This window comes from Pollachius pollachius (assembly GCF_949987615.1).
Source record: "Pollachius pollachius genome assembly, chromosome: 14".
NCBI classification, from domain to species: Eukaryota; Metazoa; Chordata; class Actinopteri; order Gadiformes; family Gadidae; genus Pollachius; species Pollachius pollachius.
Window position 1 is genome coordinate 10,736,221 of NC_136947.1, and position 21,979 is coordinate 10,758,199.

General features: G+C 48.1%; 2 protein-coding genes across 2 annotated transcripts in view; both read left to right on the forward strand.

Moving 5' to 3' along the window:
- Positions 1-6,912, forward strand: part of LOC307085794 (receptor-type tyrosine-protein phosphatase N2-like) — a 60,175-nt gene extending 53,263 nt beyond the window's left edge. The window contains exons 17-22 of the mRNA XM_079750660.1: positions 22-141; positions 403-569; positions 2,128-2,181; positions 3,582-3,646; positions 4,431-4,504; positions 5,857-6,912. Coding sequence (XP_079606786.1) covers positions 22-141; positions 403-569; positions 2,128-2,181; positions 3,582-3,646; positions 4,431-4,504; positions 5,857-5,928 — 552 coding nt within the window. The 3' untranslated portion in view covers positions 5,929-6,912. The remainder of the gene's footprint in view (positions 1-21; positions 142-402; positions 570-2,127; positions 2,182-3,581; positions 3,647-4,430; positions 4,505-5,856) is intronic.
- Positions 6,913-17,073: 10,161 nt separating this feature from the next.
- On the forward strand, positions 17,074-21,787 carry lactb2 (lactamase, beta 2). The gene is made up of 8 exons (XM_079750468.1): positions 17,074-17,218; positions 17,518-17,693; positions 18,364-18,524; positions 18,728-18,851; positions 19,953-20,131; positions 20,529-20,677; positions 20,893-20,980; positions 21,283-21,787. Exons 2-8 carry the CDS (start codon positions 17,572-17,574, stop codon positions 21,324-21,326), a joined length of 867 nt encoding a protein of 288 aa, XP_079606594.1. The 5' UTR covers positions 17,074-17,218; positions 17,518-17,571; the 3' UTR covers positions 21,327-21,787.
- Positions 21,788-21,979: the final 192 nt, after the last annotated feature.

Consider the following 21,979-nt stretch of genomic DNA (forward strand, 5'->3'; position numbering starts at 1 on the left):
TAAATAAAGCTCTGGTTGCAGATGGTGTGGGAGAATGGCTGTGTGGTCATCGTGATGCTGACCCCCCTGGTGGAGGGAGGAGTGAAGCAGTGCTACCACTACTGGCCTGATGAGGGTTCCAACCTCTACCACATCTACGAGGTACCTGTCTGTCTGCCCACCACTCCGTCTGTCTGCCTGTCTGTCTGTCTGCCCATCTGTATGTCTGTCTTTCTCTTTGCCTGTCTGTCTGCCTCTCTTTCTGTCTATATAAACATTTTGGTGATGTGTTGCGTTATCAGTGCGTTATAAGTTGTTGTATGTAAGTCTGTAGTTGTACTAACTTATCTGTCTGGTTGTCTCTGTCTGCGTATGTGTGTACGTGTGTGTGTGTGTGTGTGTGTGTGTGTGTGCGACCCCTAGGTGAACCTGGTATCGGAGCACATCTGGTGCGATGATTTCCTGGTGCGGAGCTTCTACCTGAAGAACATGCAGACCAATGAGACTCGAACCGTCACCCAGTTCCACTTCCTCACCTGGCCCGGCCGCGCCGCGCCCGCCTCCAGCCGCTCACTGCTCGACCTGCGCAGGTACGCCGCAAATGAGCTAATGCTAACGCTAACGATAGCACCACGTTATTGATAGCATCACACCAACGCTAGCACCCCACTAAAGCTAGCACCACACTTATGCTAGCACCACACCAACGCTAGCACCACACCAACACTAGCACCGCACTAACGCTTGCACCACACTAACGCTAACGCAAGCACTGTGCTAGAGCTAGCCCCACGCTAACGCTAGCACAGTACTAACGATAGAACCGCGCTAACGCTCACACTAGCCCAGCGCTAACGCTATCAGTACTCCCTCTGTTTCAGTTCAGCCGGTACGAACGCACTATGACCCTCGTAGCCGCACTGACCGCTCACCTCCATGTGACATGCTAACGCGCCGCTGCTGCTGAAGCTAACGCTAACGGTGCGCCGCAGTTACCCCGACCGCTCCGGTTCCCGGACCCCTGTTATATATAATATATATATAAGTCCTGTTATATTCCCTCCCCTAGTTTATCTCCTCTTCGTCCTCCTTCTCATCTCTCTCACCTCTGTCATCCTCTCTCCCCTCCTCACCTCCTCCTCCTCCTCCTCTTCCTCTTCCTCCATCTCCTCCACCTCCTCTCCTCTCCCCTCCCCTCCCTTCTCCTCCTCCTCCCCTCTCCTCCTGCTCCTCCTGGTTGTGTGTTCCAGCTCTCTCCAGCGGTCGCCGGTGTCATTTTTGTGATGTTGCAGCTAGTATTATGAGCCCAGTTGCATAGTCACAAAAGTGATCATTGGAGACTGTGACTCTGCAACCCAGGGGCTAACAGACCCCTCCTCACTCCTCCTCCCTCTAACCCGGTCCAGTGACCTGTGATGACTCCCCTCTCCTCGCTTGATCACAGTTTGCTTGACTGACCTCCCCCCTCCACCTCCTTCTCCTCCCTTGACTCTCTCTCGCTCCCTCTATCCCCATCTCTCTGATGCTCGCTCGCTCCTATTCTTTTTAAGTTGAAAAGCTTAAAACCTGTGGCGCTCCTCCTTTGAATGCACCCCCATCCCCCCTCCCCCACTCCCACGCCTCGTACGCCTGGACGGGACTGTTTCCATGGTAACGGCTCCCTGATTGGTGGATCTGCTCTTTGTAGCGGTATGTTTTGGTCTGCTAGGTTTTCTGCTGAGAGCTACGCCTCTACGCGCTGCGTGCTGCTAACTGTTCAGCCGTCTCTCATACAACACACTCTCCTGCTCCTTTTCCTGGGAGGGGGGGGGGATGGAGAGTGGGGTGGGGTGCTTGGAGGTCAACAATGAAAGGCAGGGGAATTTCACAAAACGCCTGATTGTTTGTGGTTGGTCATTCAGACTGGTGAAAAGACTGCATTCTGGAAGCACATTCTGACCCTGCGCATGTGTGTGGATGTGCGTGTGTGTCTTTGTGTGTGTACACGTTTGTGTGTGTGTGCGTGAGTTCCTGCATGTGTGTGTGCGTGCTTGTGTGTCTGTCAGTGCGTGTGTGTGTGCGAGTGCGTTCGTGTGCTTGTGTGTGTGCGTGATTTCGTGTGTGTATACCTGTGACGTTAACCCCAGACGGTGTTGTGTGTTGTTTCAGGAAGGTCAACAGATGCTACAAGGGTCGCTCCTGTCCCATCATCGTCCACTGCAGGTCAGAACAACACCAATCCGTACAAACATCTGAACACGCAGACCTACACTCACACACATTTAAACACACAGTCCTACACACAGACACACACACATTTAGAATTCATCGTTCATCCTTTCACATCACATGTGTCATCACAGATGTGTCTCTCTCTCTCTCTCTCTCTCTCTCTCTCTCTCTCTCTCTCTCTCTCTCTCTCTCTCTCTCTCTCTCTCTCTCTCTCTCTCTCTCTCTCTCTCTCTCTCTCTATATATATATATATATATATATATATATATATATATATATATATATATATATATATATATATATATATATATTATTCATTATATATATAATATGCATATTTCTGCATCTGAACGTGTCGTTTTAATTCCCTCTTGAAGAACGTCACAGAATGTTCTGTTCCAAAATTACACTCCTTTGAAGTTGCTTATCCCCTCAAAGCAGCGCTAACACTAGCATTAGCTGTGGAGCTCACCGCTCTTCAAGGCAAGCAGGCGACTGCTAACACTAGCATTAGCTGTGGAGCTCACCGCTCTTCAAGGCAAGCAGGCGACTGCTAACAATAGCATTAGCTGTGGAGATAACCGCTTTACAAGGCAAGCAGGTGACTGCTAACACTAGCACTAGCTGTGGAGCTAACCGCTCTACAAGGCAAGCAGGCGACTGCTAACACTAGCATTAGCTGTGGAGCTCACCGCTCTTCAAGGCAAGCAGGCGACTGCTAACACTAGCATTAGCTGTGGAGCTCACCGCTCTTCAAGGCAATCAGGCGACTGCTAACAATAGCATTAGCTGTGGAGCTCACCGCTCTTCAAGGCAAGCAGGCGACTGCTAACACTAGCATTAGCTGTGGAGCTCACCGCTCTTCAAGGCAATCAGGTGACTGCTAACAATAGCATTAGCTGTGGAGATAACCGCTTTACAAGGCAAGCAGGTGACTGCTAACACTAGCATTAGCTGTGGAGCTAACCGCTCTACAAGGCAAGCAGGCGACTGCTAACACTAGCATTAGCTGTGGAGCTAACCGCTCTTCATTTGCCCCCCCGGCCGTCCAACTGCTTGGGCTCCCAACTAGCGCGCACAGAGCTAGCTGCATGACGACATCGTCATACACTAATGCACACACTATCCAGCGTGTCTCTCGGTTCACAGTTTAAATCAATTAAAGCTTTCATTAAGTTGTTGGTCATTAATATTCTTGATTTATTATTACAGTATAATGATATTATTACAGACAAATTGATATATCAAATAAAGACATTTTATCTTTCTTTCTGTCTACCTGTGTGTGTGTGTGTGTGTGTGTGTGTGTTTGTGTGTCTACCTGTGTGTGTGTGTGTGTGTATGTGTCTACCTGTGTGTGTGTGTGTGTGTGTGTGTGTGTGTGTGTACAGTGACGGTGCCGGCCGTACCGGGACCTACATCCTGATCGACATGGTCCTCAACAAGATGGCTAAAGGTGGGTGTCGCCTCCCTCCGCCTTATCACCGCAGGGAGGGAGAGAGAGAGAGAGAGAGAGAGAGAGAGAGAGAGAGAGAGAGAGAGAGAGAGAGAGAGAGAGAGAGAGAGAGAGAGAGAGAGAGAGAGAGAGAGAGAGAGAGACAGAGAGACAGAGAGACAGAGAGGCTACTTAAATAGAAGAAAGGGTATGTGTGTGTGTGCGTCGTTCAGGGGCCCCTCCTAGCTACAGATCAAAGGGGCCACTGAAGGAGGGGGGTCCCTGCGTTCTTTATGTCCCTCCTGGGAACACACACATACACACACAAAGTCTGGGGCTTAAGAAGCATCTAGAAGGTGTGGAGTGGGCGAGGACTTTTAAATGTCTCCCTCTCTCTCATTCATGTCTACCTCTGTTATGTCGCTCCCTCCTCTATGTCTCTCTACCTCTCTCTCTCTCTCTCTCTCTCTCGCTTCTATGTCTCTACCTCCCTCTCTCTCTTCTATGTCTCTCTACCTCCCTCTCTCTCTCTCTTCTATGTCTCTCTACCTCCCTCTCTCTCCTTTCTAAAAATGAGGCCAGATTATGTACTGATTTACTTTCTCTTTTCAGTCCCGTACAAAGACACACATTCCTTGGTGTGCGTGTGTGTATGTGTGTGTGTCTTTTTCTGTTTGTGTGAGCGTGTTAAATAATTGAAGCCCTCCTAGTTGGTGACAGATTGTGTGTCATTGTGCAAAAACACACAAAGACGAAAAACCTAATTAAATATTTTTTGTTTTGTGGTTGTGTGTGTGTGTGATAGGAGCCAAAGAGATCGACATCGCAGCTACCCTGGAGCACCTGAGAGACCAGAGACCTGGGATGGTCCAGACCAAGGTAACCTGATGCCCCCTCATCACTTCATCACCTCATCACCTCATCACCTCATCACTTCATCACTTCATCACCTCATCACCTCCTTACTTCATTACCTCCTCACTTCATCACTTCATCACTTCATCACTTCTTCACCTCCTCACTTCATCACCTCATCACCCCATCACCTCATCACTTCATCACTTCACTTCATCACCTCATCACCTCATCACCCCATCACCTCATCACTTCATCATCTCATCACCTCATCACTTCATCACCTCCTCACTTCATCACTTCATCACCACTTATCACTTCTTCACCTCCTCACTTCATCACCTCATCCCCTCATCATAGCCTCCATGGTTCACTACAGCCTCTATGGTTCACTACAGCCTCTATGGTTCACTACAGCCTCTATGGTTCACTACAGCCTCTATGGTTCACTACAGCCTCCATGGTTCACTACAGCCTCCATGGTTCACTACAGCCTCCATGGTTCACTACAGCCTCTGTGGTTCACTACAGCCTCCATGGTTCACTACAGCCTCCATGGTTCACTACAGCCTCCATGGTTCACTACAGCCTCTGTGGTTCACTACAGCCTCCATGGTTCACTACAGCCTCTATGGTTCACTACAGCCTCCATGGTTCACTACAGCCTGCATGGTTCACTACAGCCTCCATGGTTCACTACAGCCTCTATGGTTCACTACAGCCTCCATGGTTCACTACAGCCTCCATGGTTCACTACAGCCTCTGTGGTTCACTACAGCCTCCATGGTTCACTACAGCCTCTATGGTTCACTACAGCCTCCATGGTTCACTACAGCCTCTATGGTTCACTACAGCCTCCGTGGTTCACTACAGCCTCTGTGGTTCACTACAGCCTCTATGGTTCACTACAGCCTCCATGGTTCACTACAGCCTCTATGGTTCACTACAGCCTCCATGGTTCACTACAGCCTGCATGGTTCACTACAGCCTCCATGGTTCACTACAGCCTGCATGGTTCACTACAGCCTCTATGGTTCACTACAGCCTCTCGTTCAACAGGGATTATCTGAGGAGAACAAGGATCAGTATTATCTGGGCTACTCCTTTCTCCGTGCTAATGCTAATGCTAGCTCTTTGTACGGCCATTTTAGCTATGCCCTCCATCTTAGGTGCACCAGCACATTATGATGTACTGAAAGGCCTAGCTTCATTATGCTACGCTACAGCGTGCTACGGTCTGTTACTTGAGGTTCATTTACGCTGTTTTGTTCCATTATGTTGCATTACACTGCATAATTTCTCTTCATAAATGACTCTCCTCTCTCTCCCCTCTCTCTCCTCCCTTTAACTCCCTCCCTCCCTGGTTCCTCCTGCAGGAGCAGTTTGAGTTTGTGTTGACAGCTGTCGCCGAGGAGGTGAACGTCATTCTGAAAGCTCTGCCACAGTGAGGAGTCCAGCACCTCCTCCCTCCTCCTCCCAAGAGACCTCCTTCTCTCCCTCGCTCCTCTTTCTTATGTCCCCCTCCCTCCCCTCCTCCCCCAACCTCTCCCCTCCTTCAGATTGAGTGTTTCTCTTTGAGTGGTCGTGTTTTGAATATATTGCCGTCATCTTTGTGTCTCTATTTTGGTGCCATGTGGAATTTGATCACAACTAATTGTTTTAGAAAAGTATTTTTCCTTTCTCGTACAAATCTTCAAGGTGTTTTAAAATACAACAGTAGCGTAAGAGAATAAACAATAATAATACATATTCGTAAATCGCTGGTGACAGATTAAACGCAAGTACTGAATTAGTTTCAGGTGTAATGTTTTAAAATGTCTTGTGAATTCACGAGAACTTCCTCAGTCTTAATGCACCACAGATATCAACTTTAGAGCTCAACTCAGTCCGTTCAGACGTGTTGGTCTCTAGTTGTAGACGTTGTGTTCCCTTCAGTGTTTCGGTCTCCATCTCACCACCAGCACCAACACACAAACCAACATTTATTTTTATGGTGGGCTATGTCTCACAGATAAAACAGATAAATATATATATAATGTTGCTAAACTGCCTCCTCTATCAGACAGTCCTCCACCCCACAGGTTTTACAAATCAAAAGTTTGATTATCGTGACTTTGTCTGTACAACATTAACGGCAAACCACGAAACACACAACTGCTGCAGACCAGCAGAGATCCTAAATGAATCCACATTATAACTGACTGAGGTCTGAGGCCTCTTCTGAAACCTCACCTCCTCCGTGGACCAGATGGTCTGAGCACACTTTGAGTTCACCGGTTTGGTGCCGTTTCCTCGTTCGATTCCCTGGTCCGTCGCATCATGGTCCCGACCCGAACCCCTTCTCACTAGTAACCAAGGACCCCCACAGTGGCCTCCATCAGGTCCTCAGCCCTGAAGGTCTTCTGTTGTGTGTCCCCCAGTACCAGCTGCAGTTAGACCCCAATGGGGAGATGTGTTGTTGTGAATAAAGCCTGATGCTCCCAACTGGTGTGTGTTCCTTTCATTCCCACGCTTGGTGACGGATAACCCGGCGGTGGAGCCCTCTGTGGGGTTCTGAACAGCAGAACCTCTCCTCTGATGGGCAGGTTGTGCCAGCAGATCACAGCAGATCCTGGAGAAATCTGAACTCTTGAGAAGAGTGTCATCATACAAACAGGCTTTTAAACTCTTTAATCTAAGGAAAGATTGGCTTGATACAGTTTCTTAGTTTAACAGCAGAAAGAAGGCTAGACTTCATAACAACTAGAATTATGGATGCCCGCAGGGACCTCTTTGCGCTTCTTTGCTTAATCAGATGAATCAGTTGCTTGTGATGGTTGACCATGAGTTATGTTTATAATTGTAATCTGTAATGTATCGTAATGGAAATGTTAGAATGGGTGTTAAGTTTGCCACTTAGTGCTTGCTACAAGTTCACTTAAGTCTAGCAATGAAATGGGCAGCCTTCATAACGGTCGGGAGGTTCGGACCTTAAGCTCGGAGGAAAGTGCGTTCAGCAGTTTTCGCTCTGAGTTTTGTGAGGAAGTAAAGCTACCCGAGTCCTCCCGAGTTCACGTCACAACAATGGCTGACCATTTCATTGATAGACTAAAGTGAACTTGCAGCGAGCACTAAGAGGCAAACTTAACCCCCATTCTAACATTTGCATTACGATTCATTATAGATTACAATTATAAACATCACCTGATAAATTCTCGCTCATGGTCAACCATTTTATTAGAACTGCAAGCAGTACTAATAACTGATTCATCTGATTAGGTAAAGAGATCTGTTTTTCCGGTTTTATGTCGTAGCCTACGCAATTCTGAGGGGCATTTCCTGAACGCTCTTATTTCGGAAGAAGTTTTATGGAAGTTTTACGTAAAGACGTAGGATCTTCCGAACCTCCGATCTGAAGGCGGCACTACTTCCGCACGAATCTCCGAGCAACAGCTCGGACCCAAAACAGTGCTCAAAGCACTTTCCTCCGAGCTTAAGGTCCGAAACTCCGACCACTTTGAAGGCGGCAAGAGCCTTCGCTATCGCCGCCCCTACCCTCTGGAACTCCCTCCCTCTGGCCATCCGAAACTTTGATCCACTCCTTTCGATGAAAAGTCAGTTTAAATCCCATCTCTTCAGGACCACCTACAACATCTGACAAGTCATCCTCCGCCATCTTCCACCCTCTCTCTCTCTCTCTCTTAATGTGTTGTCTATTGTTGTAGTGTTGTTTATTTGCCTTTTGTTTGAGTGTCTGTACTGTCTGTATGTATTCCTTTTTGTAAAGCGTCTTTGAGTACCAAGAAAAGCGCTGTAAAAAAACGATCTATTAATGTTATTATTAATGGCGCTTTTCCACCAGAGGGTGCAGGTCGGTTCAGTTCGCTAAGGTGCGTCACGGATCGCGTTTCAACCGCTACAATTGGGCGTGAACTGGACTGAGCCGTACTCGTTTCGCACTCGTCTCCAGTACTCCTCCATTGGGGTACTGAGACGCCTGAAAGGGTGCCGGTGCTACACCGAATTCTGCGACCCACCGAAAAGTGTGACCCCAGGGGGCGCTGTTGCATATTTTTTGCAATATGAACGAGTTTAAAGCGTAGACAGGCATGACAAAAACATAAATAAAACATATGCTCTCCCCCCAACCAATTACCTTTTTATTAAAGGTGCTTAATAAATACATTTGTTTTGATTTGATTAGCATTGTACAGACCAATACAATGATAGGGCGTTTAGTTCGGTCCTTCACCGTTGCTTCTTTACCCATAAAAAAGCTAGTCAGTGTTAAATTACGATGATTTACCTTTGAGCATTTCCTATTATAGGCTACTGTGTAAAACGCTGTTTAGAATTAATGTTAGTATCAAGAAAAGAAAGACCCACCGGTGAGGGGAGATCTTGTTTTATTTATGTTTTTGTTATAATGCAAACGTGCATGTTGCAGAAAGTGTGCAACAGCGCCCCCTGGGGTCACACTTTTCGGTGGGTTGCAAAATTCGGTGTAACAACGACAAGTTCGAGCTACATGCGCCCTCCGTTGATTGGTCGACAGAATCGTCACTTCCGGGCGACATGGGGATAAAAATAAATAAATAAATAGTACCCACAAGGTATTATTCTGGACAATTTACATTCACAAAACTTTAGCTTGGGCGAACAAGGATGCTGGACGCTGGACGACTACCATGGTAGCTCTTGGTTTAATGTGTCGCGTTCCTCTTTTCCATTGTTTTTATTGAGCAGGCTACACTCTGTCGCGCTGCTATGATGTCACGATGTTTAGGTAGCTTCCGCGGCGATCGACATCTGGCCAACCATAAGGGTACTGTCGGCGGTGGAAACGCGACCTCGGAACTGAGCTGGGCTATACCGCCCCCTCCCTACCGGATTGAAGTGAACCGAACCGAACCACACCCTCCGGTGGAAAAGCGCCATTAGGGTACTGAGACGCCTGAAAGGGTGCCGGTGTGGGTACCGGATTGACTCGGCTGCCAGATCGACTCGGGGTCCTGTGCCTACAGATGACGTATCGACACTTCAATCCGTTTCGTCTAAAAGCACTGATGAATGCATATGTAACCCAGTTCCTGTTAGGGACTCTTATTCTGAAGGAGGAGAATGGAAGTGTCTGCGTGTGGGTCGCTGTTTTGACTCTGTGTTGGGAGCGCTGGAAATAAGGTGGATCGCCCCGTTCAGTGAATGGAGTTAACCGATTCTTCTTTTATGTATAACCCAAGTATAGGCAGTGTTGGGAAAGTTCACTTTCTACGTGAACTAGTTCAAAGCTCAGTTCACAAATTTTAAAAGAAACTAGTTCAGTTAAACGTTTATAATTCAAAATTTTAAACTAAGTTCACAGTTCCAAAAAATGAACTAGTTCATAGTTCTTTTTTTCAATATGTTGCTGTGGGCTATTTGTTTTTGCTGGTATTTTGAACATTGAGCCCCCTTTGTGGTTTGTCTAGGATGAAATAAGAGTGGTTGAATCAAATATCGTTGCGAAATACAGTTTCTATCGTGTTTTATTGCACATTTAGTGCATTTTGTAAATCCCATTGATTTCTGTTGGAAGACTCATTGCTCGTTGGCCGGAAACGGAAAGGGGGGGTGTTCACGTTTGATTGTAGTCGTTTCGCTCGGTTCTAGCTCTACTGTGAGATGGAGAACCAAGCGAAAAGACTAAAACCAAACGTGAACAGCCCCCCTTTTCCATTTCCGGCCAACAAGCAATGATTCTATGAGGTATTCTAGTCCGCTGAGCTATGAGCCAGAGAGCTAACGTTATGGATTGTGCATATTTATAATTCGAAATTCGTCTCAGCCTTTATACCACAGATACTATAGGGTCTATAGCATATAACCACGTTTTCTGATTACAGTTTAATGTTAAACCGAGTGAGCGTGCCGTTCACAGACACCAGAATGAACGAGTTCACAGTAACGTTCATCAGGCAGTAATACATTACGTTCAGTTCACGTTCGCCCAAAATATGAACAAGTTCATGAACTATCGTTCAATGAACGCGTTCAGGCACAACACTGAGTATAGGCAACAATAATTTCTACATTCGATTATTATTCATAGATTAGAAAACAAAAGGAGATCGTTAATACTTGGGAGTAACATGGGAATGAATGAAACGCACATGCGCATTTAAAAGACAGCGTTTACAGGAAGTGAGTCATTATTGCTCATCTAGGACCCCGAGTCGATCTGGCAGCCGAGTCAATCCGGTACCCACACCGGCATGTTCGAGCTACACATGCCACACTTTCGTGAGACGGGGATAATACCAAACAAACACATTATCCGCAAGGTATTTCTGGACAACGTCGAAAGTTTTGTTTATTGAAGAAAATGTTGCACAAAAGTTTGCCGTCCTTCTTAGACGTCCTACATGGTTGATCTTTGTTCATTGTGCACATTCTTCTTTTTCCTTGGAATTATTAGCAGGCTACAATGTGTTGAGTTGCTGTGAGGTCACAATGCTAACGTAGCTGCTGCGGCCCTCCCCCCCCCACCATAAGGGTACTGTCGGTGGTGAAAACGTGAGCCGTAACTGAGCTACCCCGAACTGCACCTTCACTACTCCACCAAGCCGCACCAAACTGACCCGCATCCTCCGGTGGAAATACACCATTGAAGTCATGTCAGTTAATGAATGACATGAACACATGAATGAAACTCCAGTCTGTAGTTTACGGCAGAGATCCACTGAGATGCTACATATTTTGAAGGACGTATTCCATCTCCACCAGTTCAACACATCCATCTTTCAGTCACAAAGCTAAATGCTCCATCCGGTCCCTACTGAAGACCAGCAGCTTAGAGTCAATTAGAATTTAATTTAAATGTAAAGCCTCCTACAGCACTTGTCTGTGTTTGCAGACACTTTGATGATGTCCTGTTATGATGTCATCACTTTGATAGGGTGCGTTGTTATGTCATCACTAGTAGGGTGCGTTATGACGTCATGACTGGTAGGGTGCATTTTTATGATGTCATCAGTGTGGTAGGGTGGGTTGCAATGATTTCATCAACTCATTTCAATGCAATAAAATTTTAATTATGCCGCCTTCAAAACGACTGGGAAGTTCGGAAGCTCTTATGTGTCTCTACGTAAACCTTCCCTTCTTCTGATATAAGAGTGTTCAGGAAACTCCCCTCAGAAGTTCGTAGGCTATGAGATAAAACCGGAAAAACTGATCATGCGAGAGACTAGACTTCATAACAAGCATGGATGCCCACAGGGACCTCTTTGCACTTCTTTGCTGAATCAGATGAATCAGTTATTAGAACTGCTTGGATGGTTGAACATGAACGAGAATTTATCAGGTGATGTTTATAATTGTAAGCTATAATGTATCATAATGCAAATGTTAGAATGGGTGTTAAGTTTGCCTCTTAGTGCTCGATGCAAGTTCACTTTAGTCTATCAATGAAATGGGCAGCCATTGTTGTGACGTGATCTCAGAGGACTCGAGGAGTTTAACTTCCGCACAAAACTCTGAGCGAAAACTCTGACCCAAAAGAGTGTTCAAAGCACTTTCTTCAGAGTTTAAGCTCGGAAGCTCCCGGTAACTCTGAGCGTTTTGAAGACGGCATTAATCACCATTACATTCTCAAAGGGTTTAACAGGCCAATATTTGTGACACCGGGCCTCGCATAACATAATGCATTCTGGGATAAAAACGTCAGAAATGCTGGTGATAACTTCCCTATGCGACATGTCACATGGCTTTAAAAACACGCGAGAGTTCCAAGGTAACTGCTTTTCTGTGCATATGATCTCAAATAAAAGGTGACATAAGACACTGCTCTCAACATATCAAAACGTTGCCCTGGTTGGTTGGAATTATCACCTGGAATTTCCCACAAAATCAACTTTCAAAGACGTGTGCCCTCTCCCAAACTATGCTTGTTCAAACCAAGAGAAGTGCACCTGTGTCTGACTTGACGTGATGGGAACTAGACGTATTTCTGTCTAGTTCCGGCAGATGTTCTCAAGTCTCGCGCATGCATGCGCTCAAATGCAGGCGATCTGAAATGCAGCCGATGTCATCATTGGCAGGGTGCATTGTTATGATGTCATCACTGGTGGGGTGCGTTGTTATGATGTCATCATTGGTAGGGTGCATTGTTATGTCTAACCGGAAGTCCGTCACGCCCGTGGAGGTGAGGCCAAGGACGTCACGTCAGAAAAGGGATCATCTCTGATTCGTGTCGGCCGTGATCCACGTGTCACCGCAGCCGACGTCCAATAGGATCGCCTAATAGCTGCGACCGCACTGCCCGACGTTGCGGCTAACCGATCCGCTCTGCGCGCTGCAGACGCCCGGCGTGCCGCGGCACCGCTTCTGCCGTTTAGTGGCTGATTCTCACCGGCGCGGTGACCCCAATACGGCCCGCTGTCACTCATCGTTAGGCCCGCCTCCCGCTGGACTTTAACCATTTGCATAAAAAAATTGGTTTCCCGCTCGCGGGAGAGGAGCTAGCTGTTTAGCATAATTACAAATGATGAGACGGAGCCAGACAGGAGTGTGGTGGGGGGGATGTCGAGGAGCGTGAGGGGGGAGGGGGTTGAGGGCAGGAGAAGCAGCCGAATGGAGAGGAGGTTGGGGTGATGGCTGCTGACTCCTCAGCAGGGGGTCTCCTGCGGCAGTGTTGAAGAACATCTCGTGGCTCTCCAGTGAGCTCCTCGTCTCCCTGGAGGAGGAGCGGGGCGTGTTGGTGCTGCCACAACCCTCGAGCCCAGCGCAGGTCTCCCTGAGGTCTCTCTCTGACTCTGAGGTCCAGACCTCCTCCTCCTCCTTATCTCATATATCTCTAGTCGTAAACTAAATATATATATGTATGTATACATATGTATGTGTAAATATATACATACATGAAGACCTACCTACCTAGGCTTCATGTGTTCATGTCTTTCTTTCTCTGTTGAGAAAGAAAAGACAGAAAGCCAAAAGGGAAAGAGAGAGAGACAGAGACAGAAAGAGAGAGATTGTGAAAAAGGGATGTGATGATTTTCCAGCCGAGGGAGGGAGTGACAGGGTGAGGAGAGGAGAGGGTGAGTTTGTTCCTCAGTGAGTGTGCAGCAGCATCCATCCATAATGCACGGCGTGTTCCAAGCCTCTGGCCTCAGACGTGGCCCTAGCAACAGGATCCTAGCAACAGTAACCAGCCACCCCCCACTGCTCTGCGCCAATGGCTGAGCAGCGTGTCTGCTTCTGACCAGCCAATGAGGAGCGAGGGGGCAGGTTCGTGAGGGAAAACGGATGTGTGTTCTCACAGCTGGTTTGCCAAGAGGTCTGTGGCCTTTAACACACACACACACACACACACACACACACCGTGTGTTATTCAGCACTGGTTGAATGCACAGTGTACACTCTGACATCAGGCTGAGAGTGTTTTCTGAACGCAGTGTTGGCTCAGACATATGTTTGAGCAGCTAACTAGCGTAGCTTAGCATGAAACAACAGCTGCTGTGAGAGACGCTAGCTGCTAACTGTCATTGGTGCGTCTGGTGGCTGAGGACTAGTAATGCTATCGTTGCTAATGCGGCGCGTGGTTTATTGCGTGAAGCGGCCTGTAGTGGGCCTGTGGGCGTAGCATGTAGCATGCTAAGCTATAAATTAGCATGCTACGGAGCCCCAGGCCGCTATCTGCTTGGTGTAAATATATAAATAGACTTCTAAAAGGCAAAAGGTTGTAGGTTCTTAATGATCATCATTTACAGGTAATTAGTCCTGTCCTGCCGGAGGGGGGATGAGAGAGAGTGAGTGATAGAGATTCCCGGGCTGAGGGAGGGGGGTTCCGGGAGTTCCGAGCGTAGATGAGTGACGTAAACTCCCCGTTGTCGAGGATTACCATGACAACCTGTTGTCCTATCCTCCGAGGACAATAAGAGGGAGACCTGGCAACCAGCACCAAGGCAACAGCAGCTGTGATGCAGCGGTGATGGAGTGGTACTGATGTAGATCTGGTGGTCTCTCTCTCTCTCTCTCTCTCTCTCTCTCTCTCTCTCTCAGTCTCTTTCTCTCTGCCTTCGACTCTCTCTCTGTCTCTCTCTGTCTCTCTCTCTCTCTCTGTCTCTGACTCTGACTCTCTCCCTCTCTCTCTCTGTTGCTCTCTCTGTCTCTCTCTCTCTGTCTCTGTCTCTCTTTCTCTCTCTGCCTTCGACTCTCTCTCTCTGTGTGTCTCTCTCTCTCTGTCTCTGTCTCTGACTCTCTCTCTCTCTCTGTCCCTCTCTCTCTCTGTGGCTCTCTATGTCTCTCTCTCTCTCTGTCTCTCTCGCTCTCTCTCTCTTTCCCCCCTTTTCTCTGGTTTGAATTTGGTTGTGTTGCATCCAAATGACCTGTGCTAAATAAGTCTGTCTTTATGCCGATCTGTCTGTCTGTCTGTGTTTCTGTCTAATTTACTATTTCTGTCTATCCGTCTGTCTTATCCCACTGCCTGTTTAATCAGCTCGGGGCTATCTAGCTAGAACCACTATTCCTGCATGACTATGCTAACCCTTCTGTGCTAACCCTATGTGCTAACCACTATGCTAACACAGCAATGCTTACACTGCTGTGCTAACCGCTATGCTAACCCCGCTGAGAGAGCAGTGATGAAAGATTCATCGTATTGAGAGGATTAAAGCGTCACGCTTCCAAAATACTGCTTATCTGTGAACCATATTTATAGGCGCACGCACACACACACACGCACGCACGCACACACGCACGCACACACACTCCCTTTGAACGAAGGCTGGTGGTGTCCTGCTCCAACGCTCTACTTAGCTCTCTCTCTGTGTCTCTGTCTCTCTATCTGTGTCTGTGTGTCTCTCTCTCTCTGTCTGTCTGTCTGTCTCTCTCTGTCCCTCTCTCTCTCTGTCTCTCTCTGTCCCTCTCTCTCTTTCTCTCTGTCCTTCTCTCTCTCTCTCTGGGATCCTGTGATGGTGTCTCCCAGCTGGGAGGTTCTGGGTTCTGACCCTTGCCCCTCCTCCCTGCTCCATGACGCCGTTGATAACCCGTTTGGTTGATAGCTCCTGAGTTCAGCTCCAGACCCTTTAGTCCCGGACTCAGTCACATTTTATTGAACCTTTTGCAATTTCGGTTCTCCAAACTTCTCAGCTCGCAGGAGAACTGATTGTCATTTACTGTCTGCACCTCTCTTCATCACCCCCTCTCCCCCTTCCCCCTCCCCTGCTCTCTCTGTGAGTGATTTACATTTATATTGAATTAGGAGGTGAGGAGGGGGAGGGTGAGGGGGAGACTGATTAGAATTGAAGATTATGAGACAAACGCAGCACATTACGTAGTGTCATTACAAAGAGAGAGGGGGGGAGGGAGGGGAGGAGGAGGGGGAGGAGAGGAGAGGAGGGGGAGGAGGAGCGGGGAGGAGAGGAGGGGGAGGAGGAGCGGGGAGGAGAGGAGGGGAGGGTCGAGGCGAGGAGAGAACGGGGGAGGAGGAGGAGAGGAGGAAGGTCCGGTCGTCCCCAGTGTGCGATGCGCTCCATCCCAGGTGAAGACGTGGTGAGGGAGCGTCTGGCCCCCAGCTAAGGGTCCCGCCAGCTGACGGCCGCGCCGGGCACCTGTCGGGGGGCCAGGGGACGCCGTCCGTCGGGCTGGAGGGGGGAGGGTACCCCGTCGCCGGAGCCCCGCCCTGTCGTCAGGGTTACGGCTCCTCTGACCGTTGAACCACCAGAAGACCAGAGGAGGAAGGCTGCACTAACATGACCCACTCTGAACATGCACGCACACACACACACACACACACACACAGCACAGCACAGATGCACAAACATAAACAAACGCAGACACACACACGCACAGCACACACAGCACACACACAAACACACACCACACACGTACACACACGCATGCATAAACACAAACACACACACACACACACACACACACACACACACTGGACTGAAATACAAATGAAAAAGTTCTCTCTCCAGCACACAGTATATTGTGCGTTGTATTATATTAAGTAGTCGATGCCAAAAAGGCATTTGTGCATAATTCTGTGATAATGTGGCATTTGGTGAGAATAAACAGTCGTCCTTGTGGAAGGAAAGACGATCATTTATTGTGTGTGGTTGTAGGCGGTATCATAAAATGCTAAAGAGGAGTTTGAGGAGCGAACCATTAGGGGAGGTACTTAGTGTGCGGGGGCTTTTATTCATCCATGATTAAGTGTTTATCTGACGCACTCGATAACGCAGACAACATCTCCACCACTGCGGCGGGATCTCCGTAGGAGGACTAAACATCACATGACATTTGCCAATACCGCCCTCAAGTGGCAGGGGCTTGCGTTTCAGGGGAAGGTTTTTATTTTGATAGGTCAATCGAAGCGCAGGTCATCGTTTCGTGAATTGTGTTTTTATTCAACACCAATGTCTCCGCTCACATCCAGGGGACACCGCTGGGTTGTTTTATTTTCCATATCTTATTGTAAGTGAACAGAAATACCCAAACGTGCATGTGGTTTGCCTGTTAAGAACACTTTAAGAACATTTTGAAAGAACCCCCTTCGTGCCACCGGAAGCTGTTCCAATATCAACAACTCATGAAACGCACTTCCAGGTCTTCTGAAGTCTACACCTCTGCTAAAAGACTTCCTCGATCCCGTCGATACCTCACCTCCTCGATGCTCAAGAGAACCGGAAAAAGAATATAACCGGAAAGAATATAACTGGAAAGAGAATATAAACGGAAAGATAATAAAACCGGAAAGAGTAGACGAGCGTCGAAAAGGTAGAGAAGGTTATCACCGTTCCGTCGCACCAACAACTGACAGAAAAATATAATACATTCATAAAGGTCTACAATGATGCATAATCAGATGTGTCCGTGTTTCCATAAACCCTCGACGGACTTGTATCACAAAGTATTAATTTAGTTTATCAGATCAAACCATAGCTTCCGTGTTTTGTTTTGATAAACTTGACTCGACCAACTACTCCTAGCTCATGAATATTCATATACTGAGCGTTACGTTACGTAACGCTGCTGTGTTTAGACTTTGACTCCCGCCGTGTCTCCCGTATCTCAAGCTGAAGTCCTTTCAACTTTAAGTTCTCCGTCCCTCGTCTCCGCCGTCCCGGACCATGAGCGCCGTGCTGCCCCGCGTCGAGCAGCTCTCCTCCCGGGTGCTGCGGGTCCTGGGCTGCAACCCGGGGCCCATGACCCTCCAAGGGACCAACACCTACCTGGTGGGCACCGGGCCGCGGTGGGTACACACACTGGGGGGGGGGGGGGGGTTGGCCCATGTTAGTAGAGGAGGTGTGTACAAGACTTAAACTAGGTTATCCATGCTATAGATGGAGCACTACAGCAGCTCTACTTTTGTTCATGTCATTTTAGTTTAACACTGGTTAAAGGTTAGCCATGTAAACCTTTCTAGTTCAACACTAGTAAACAGGGCTGCTCGATTATGGGAAAAATCATAATTTTTATGATTGATTGATGATTTATGATTTTATGACGATTATTTTGGTCAATATTGATATCACGATTATTTTTGAGCTTGAAAACATGTTGTATTTATTCAGCATGTCTCTCCCAAAAAAAACAATGGAACTTTGAAATTTCGCCTTAAAAAAATACACAAAATGGTCCAAACGAAAATGTTCCAATCTAGAATAATATAAAGATATGTATCGAGCTGTATTGCCCTTTCTATAAAACATAAAATGAAAAAAGAAAAGTATTATTTTATTTTTTTAATCGAAAAACTTGATTATGTTAATCTTGTGATCGTTTGACGCTAAAATCGAAATCGCGATTAAAATTCGATTAATCGCCCAGCCCTTCTAGTAAAGGATATCATCTCTAGTAGCTCATTGGCTCCCCTCTGGCACCTCCCCCTTTGGCCCCTCCCCATCGGGCTCCTCCCCCAGGCGGGTTCTGATTGACACCGGGGAGCGCGGCATGCCGGAGTACATCAGCTGTCTGCGGGGAGCGCTGCGGCAGGCCGATGCCTCCATCCAGGAGGTGCTGCTCACCCACTGGCACCACGACCACGTGGGGGGCGTGGCTGACGTCCACCGTGACATCACAGGTCCATAATCACCTCGTTAATTAAAGGGTCAGGCGCCAGGGGGATTAGCCTTTCTAAGTCTGGATTACATATTTATTTATTTAATATTAAATTATGCGACGCATATTTGATATCTTTGATATTTTTTTATTCCTGTCCAAAGCCTGTGTTTTTCCTTCCCTCTTGGCTCCTCCTCTCCCTCCTGGCTCCTCCTATTCCTTCAGGTGTCGACGTGCCTGTGAGCAAACTGCGGCGCGCTGAGGGGAGGGAGGAGGAGGAGGAGCGGGGGAAGGGCTATACCTACCTCTCTGACGGAGACGTCATCCGGACGGAAGGAGCTACTCTCACGTCAGTCTTCAACCAACACCTAGCTAGCTAACACCAGCTAGCTAAGACTTGCTAGCGGACACCAGCAAGCGGACATCGGCTAGCTAACACTAGTTAGGGAACACCAGCTAGCAGACACCTCTATCTGCTACTCACTATCTTTCTGACTAACTAACTAATTAGCTAACAAGATAACATGTCTCTTTCTGCTATCACATAAGATATCTAATGTTGCCACTAACTCACTACCTAACTAACTAACTCTGTACAAAGTGATGTAGCTAGGTACTAGTTAGATCTAGTAGAGCGGTGAGTGTGACCTGTGATTACCAGGGTGCTGTTCAACCCGTGCCTCCGACCAGAGGCTCAAAATCTCAAAATCCCTATCATGGATATAGTGCACTATATAGGGTGCTCGCCATTTTGTAGTGGTGTTCGAACTCTCAGTGGTTAATTTCATGCACTATTGTGGACTTAAAATACCCAAAATTTGAGTGTGCATACGATGTTCCCTACATGTTACTCCCGTATACCACAATGCAATGCTGTCATGTTTTTCCGGAGGAGAAGAAGAAGCTGAATAACCGCGAAAGCGAATACATTTAATGATGGAGTCTCCAGCTTTCGTTTAGAAATGTCAACAATTTATTTGGGATCTAACATAGAAAATGTAACAAAAAATGTATTAAAAAAACCTTGATCAAGGAAATGTAACATTCCACATCAATACAACCTCCAGCTTTCCTCGTGGGTGCCCGGTTTGTTTACATGATGTGGGCGCATCGGTCTGCGTCACACAAATACCCGGCGATGACGCAAATGACGTTTAGAAATGTTCAGCCTAGTGTCCGAATTCTCATTTGTTCGTTCCCTACATAGTGTACTATATCATAAACACTATATAGGGAATAGTGAGTGAGTGAATAGGAAACGATTTCGAACACAGCTCAGGTGTGACCTGTGATTACCCAGGGTGCTGTTCACCCCGGGCCTCTGACCAGGTGTGACCTGTGATTACCCAGGGTTCTGTTCCCCCCGGGCCTCTGACCAGGTGTGACCTGTGATTACCCAGGGTGCTGTTCACTCCGGGCCTCTGACCAGGTGTGACCTGTGATTACCCAGGGTGCTGTTCACCCCGGGCCACTCCGACGACCACATGGCTCTGCTGCTGCAGGAGGAGGCAGCCGTGTTCTCGGGGGACTGCATCCTTGGGGAGGGCACCGCAGTGTTCGAGGACCTCCACGACTACATGGGGTCCCTGGAGCGCCTGATGGGGCTCCAGCCCACCCTCATCTACCCAGGTACTGGGAGCTGGTACTGGTTATACTGGGAGCTGGTACTAGGAGCTGGTACTGGTTGTACTGGGAGTAGGTACTGGTTATTCTTGGAGTAGGTACTGGTTATGCTGGGAGCAGGTACTGGTTATTCTGGGAGTAGGTACTGGTTATGCTGGGAGCTGGTACTGGTTATACTAGGAGCCTTTACTGGTTATACTGGGAGCAGGTACTGGTTATACTTAGAGCTGGTATGGTTATACTGGGAGCTGGTACTGGTTATACTTGGAGCTGCCCAGTACAAGCACAGTCTGCTACTGGTTCTACTGGGAGCTGTACAAGTACCACAATAGAAGTCTCTCTAGACCTCCGCAATAGAAGCCTCTCTGTAACCTCCAAAATAAAAGCCCTGTGTGTCCCCAAGGCCACGGCCCTGTGGTGACGGAGGCGGGCCCTAAGATCCAGCACTACATCAGCCACAGGAAGCAGCGCGAGCAGAGCATCCTGTCCGCCCTCCAGGCTGCCGCCGGGACCAGCTTCACCTCCACGCAGCTGGTCCAGATCATCTACAAGGTGAGGACCTGTCTCCCCCACTGGGTTAGGCAGGTCGCCCCCGGGGGGGATGACCTGTCTCACCCCCGGGGATGGGGACCTGTCTCACCCCCGGGCTTGACAGTGTGTGTGTGTGTGTGTGCGTTATTGTTTGTGTTGGTGTTATAATGTGTGTGTGTGTCTGTGTGTGTTATTTATTGTGTGTGTTGTAATGTGTGTGATATTGTGTGTTTCAGGACACTCCCCAGCACCTCCACGGTGCGGCTGAGGTGAACCTTGTCCACCACCTGAAGAAGCTGGAGAGAGAGGCCAAGATACACCTGGGTACTTCCCCCCACTTAACCCCATCCCCCCACCGGGTCCCTCCTCCTAACCCCATCCCCCCCCGGGTACCTCCTCCTAACCCCATCCCCCCACCGGGTACCTCCTCCTAACCCCATCCCCCCCACCGGGTACCTCCTCCTAACCCCATCCCCCCACCGGGTACCTCCTCCTAACCCCATCCCCCCCACCGGGTACCTCCTCCTAACCCCATCCCCCCACCGGGTACCTCCTCCTAACCCCATCCCCCCCCGGGTACCTCCTCCTAACCGTCTGCCTGACCAATTGTCTGTCTGTCTTTCCAGTGGAAGACTCCTCCCCGACGGTCCGATGGAAGAGCAACCTGTAACCAGGGAATGCCCACATATGGACATCCTGTATAGAGGAAGGCCTATTTATGGACATCCTGTACACAGGCACCCTATTAGGACATCCTGTGTACATTTGATTCTTTGTCCAAGCAGCGTCTGATCCTGGCCAGTGGATCGGTGACACTAGGAATGGACATCAGTACCATAGCCAATGGGGTCACTGCACTTCTTCCTTAAACCACACCCCCCTGCTCTCATTGGCTCTGAGTAATGTCAAACCCATCATTTGTAGTGTAAACAAGCTTAGGCCAGCAGAGAGTACAACTGTTTCCTTCAAACTAGAAGAAACCTTTTCCTTTATGATGCGTAAACGCTCTGTGTGTCTTTGAACGGCTGGTGTTTAGAAGTCATTGACGGAGGTGTAGTGTAGCTCGTCCTGTTGTCCGCCAGGTGGCGCTGTCTGTCAGGAGGACAGCCTGAAATAAACACGCACGCTGTACTGTATTGTTTTATTCGTGTTTTATTGATGCTCTGTCTGTTTTATCCACTGGATTAATGACATGACCATGAAGATCTCCCTCAAGCGTCACCAGACCTCAATGTATTCCCCGATACTTGAAAAGGCTTTTAAAGAAAAGTAAAGATTTTGACGTCCAGCATTAAGTCATTTTAAAATATTAGAATTATTACA

Excerpts from the sequence above, each read along its gene's own strand:
- lactb2 (XM_079750468.1), top strand. The coding sequence starts at position 17,572 with ATGAGCGCCGTGCTGCCCCGCGTCGAGCAGCTCTCCTCCCGGGTGCTG. Across the intron at positions 18,525-18,727 it reads CGTCCACCGTGACATCACAG|GTGTCGACGTGCCTGTGAGC; the intron begins GTCCATAATCAC and ends CTATTCCTTCAG. Across the intron at positions 20,132-20,528 it reads GCCCACCCTCATCTACCCAG|GCCACGGCCCTGTGGTGACG; the intron begins GTACTGGGAGCT and ends TGTGTCCCCAAG.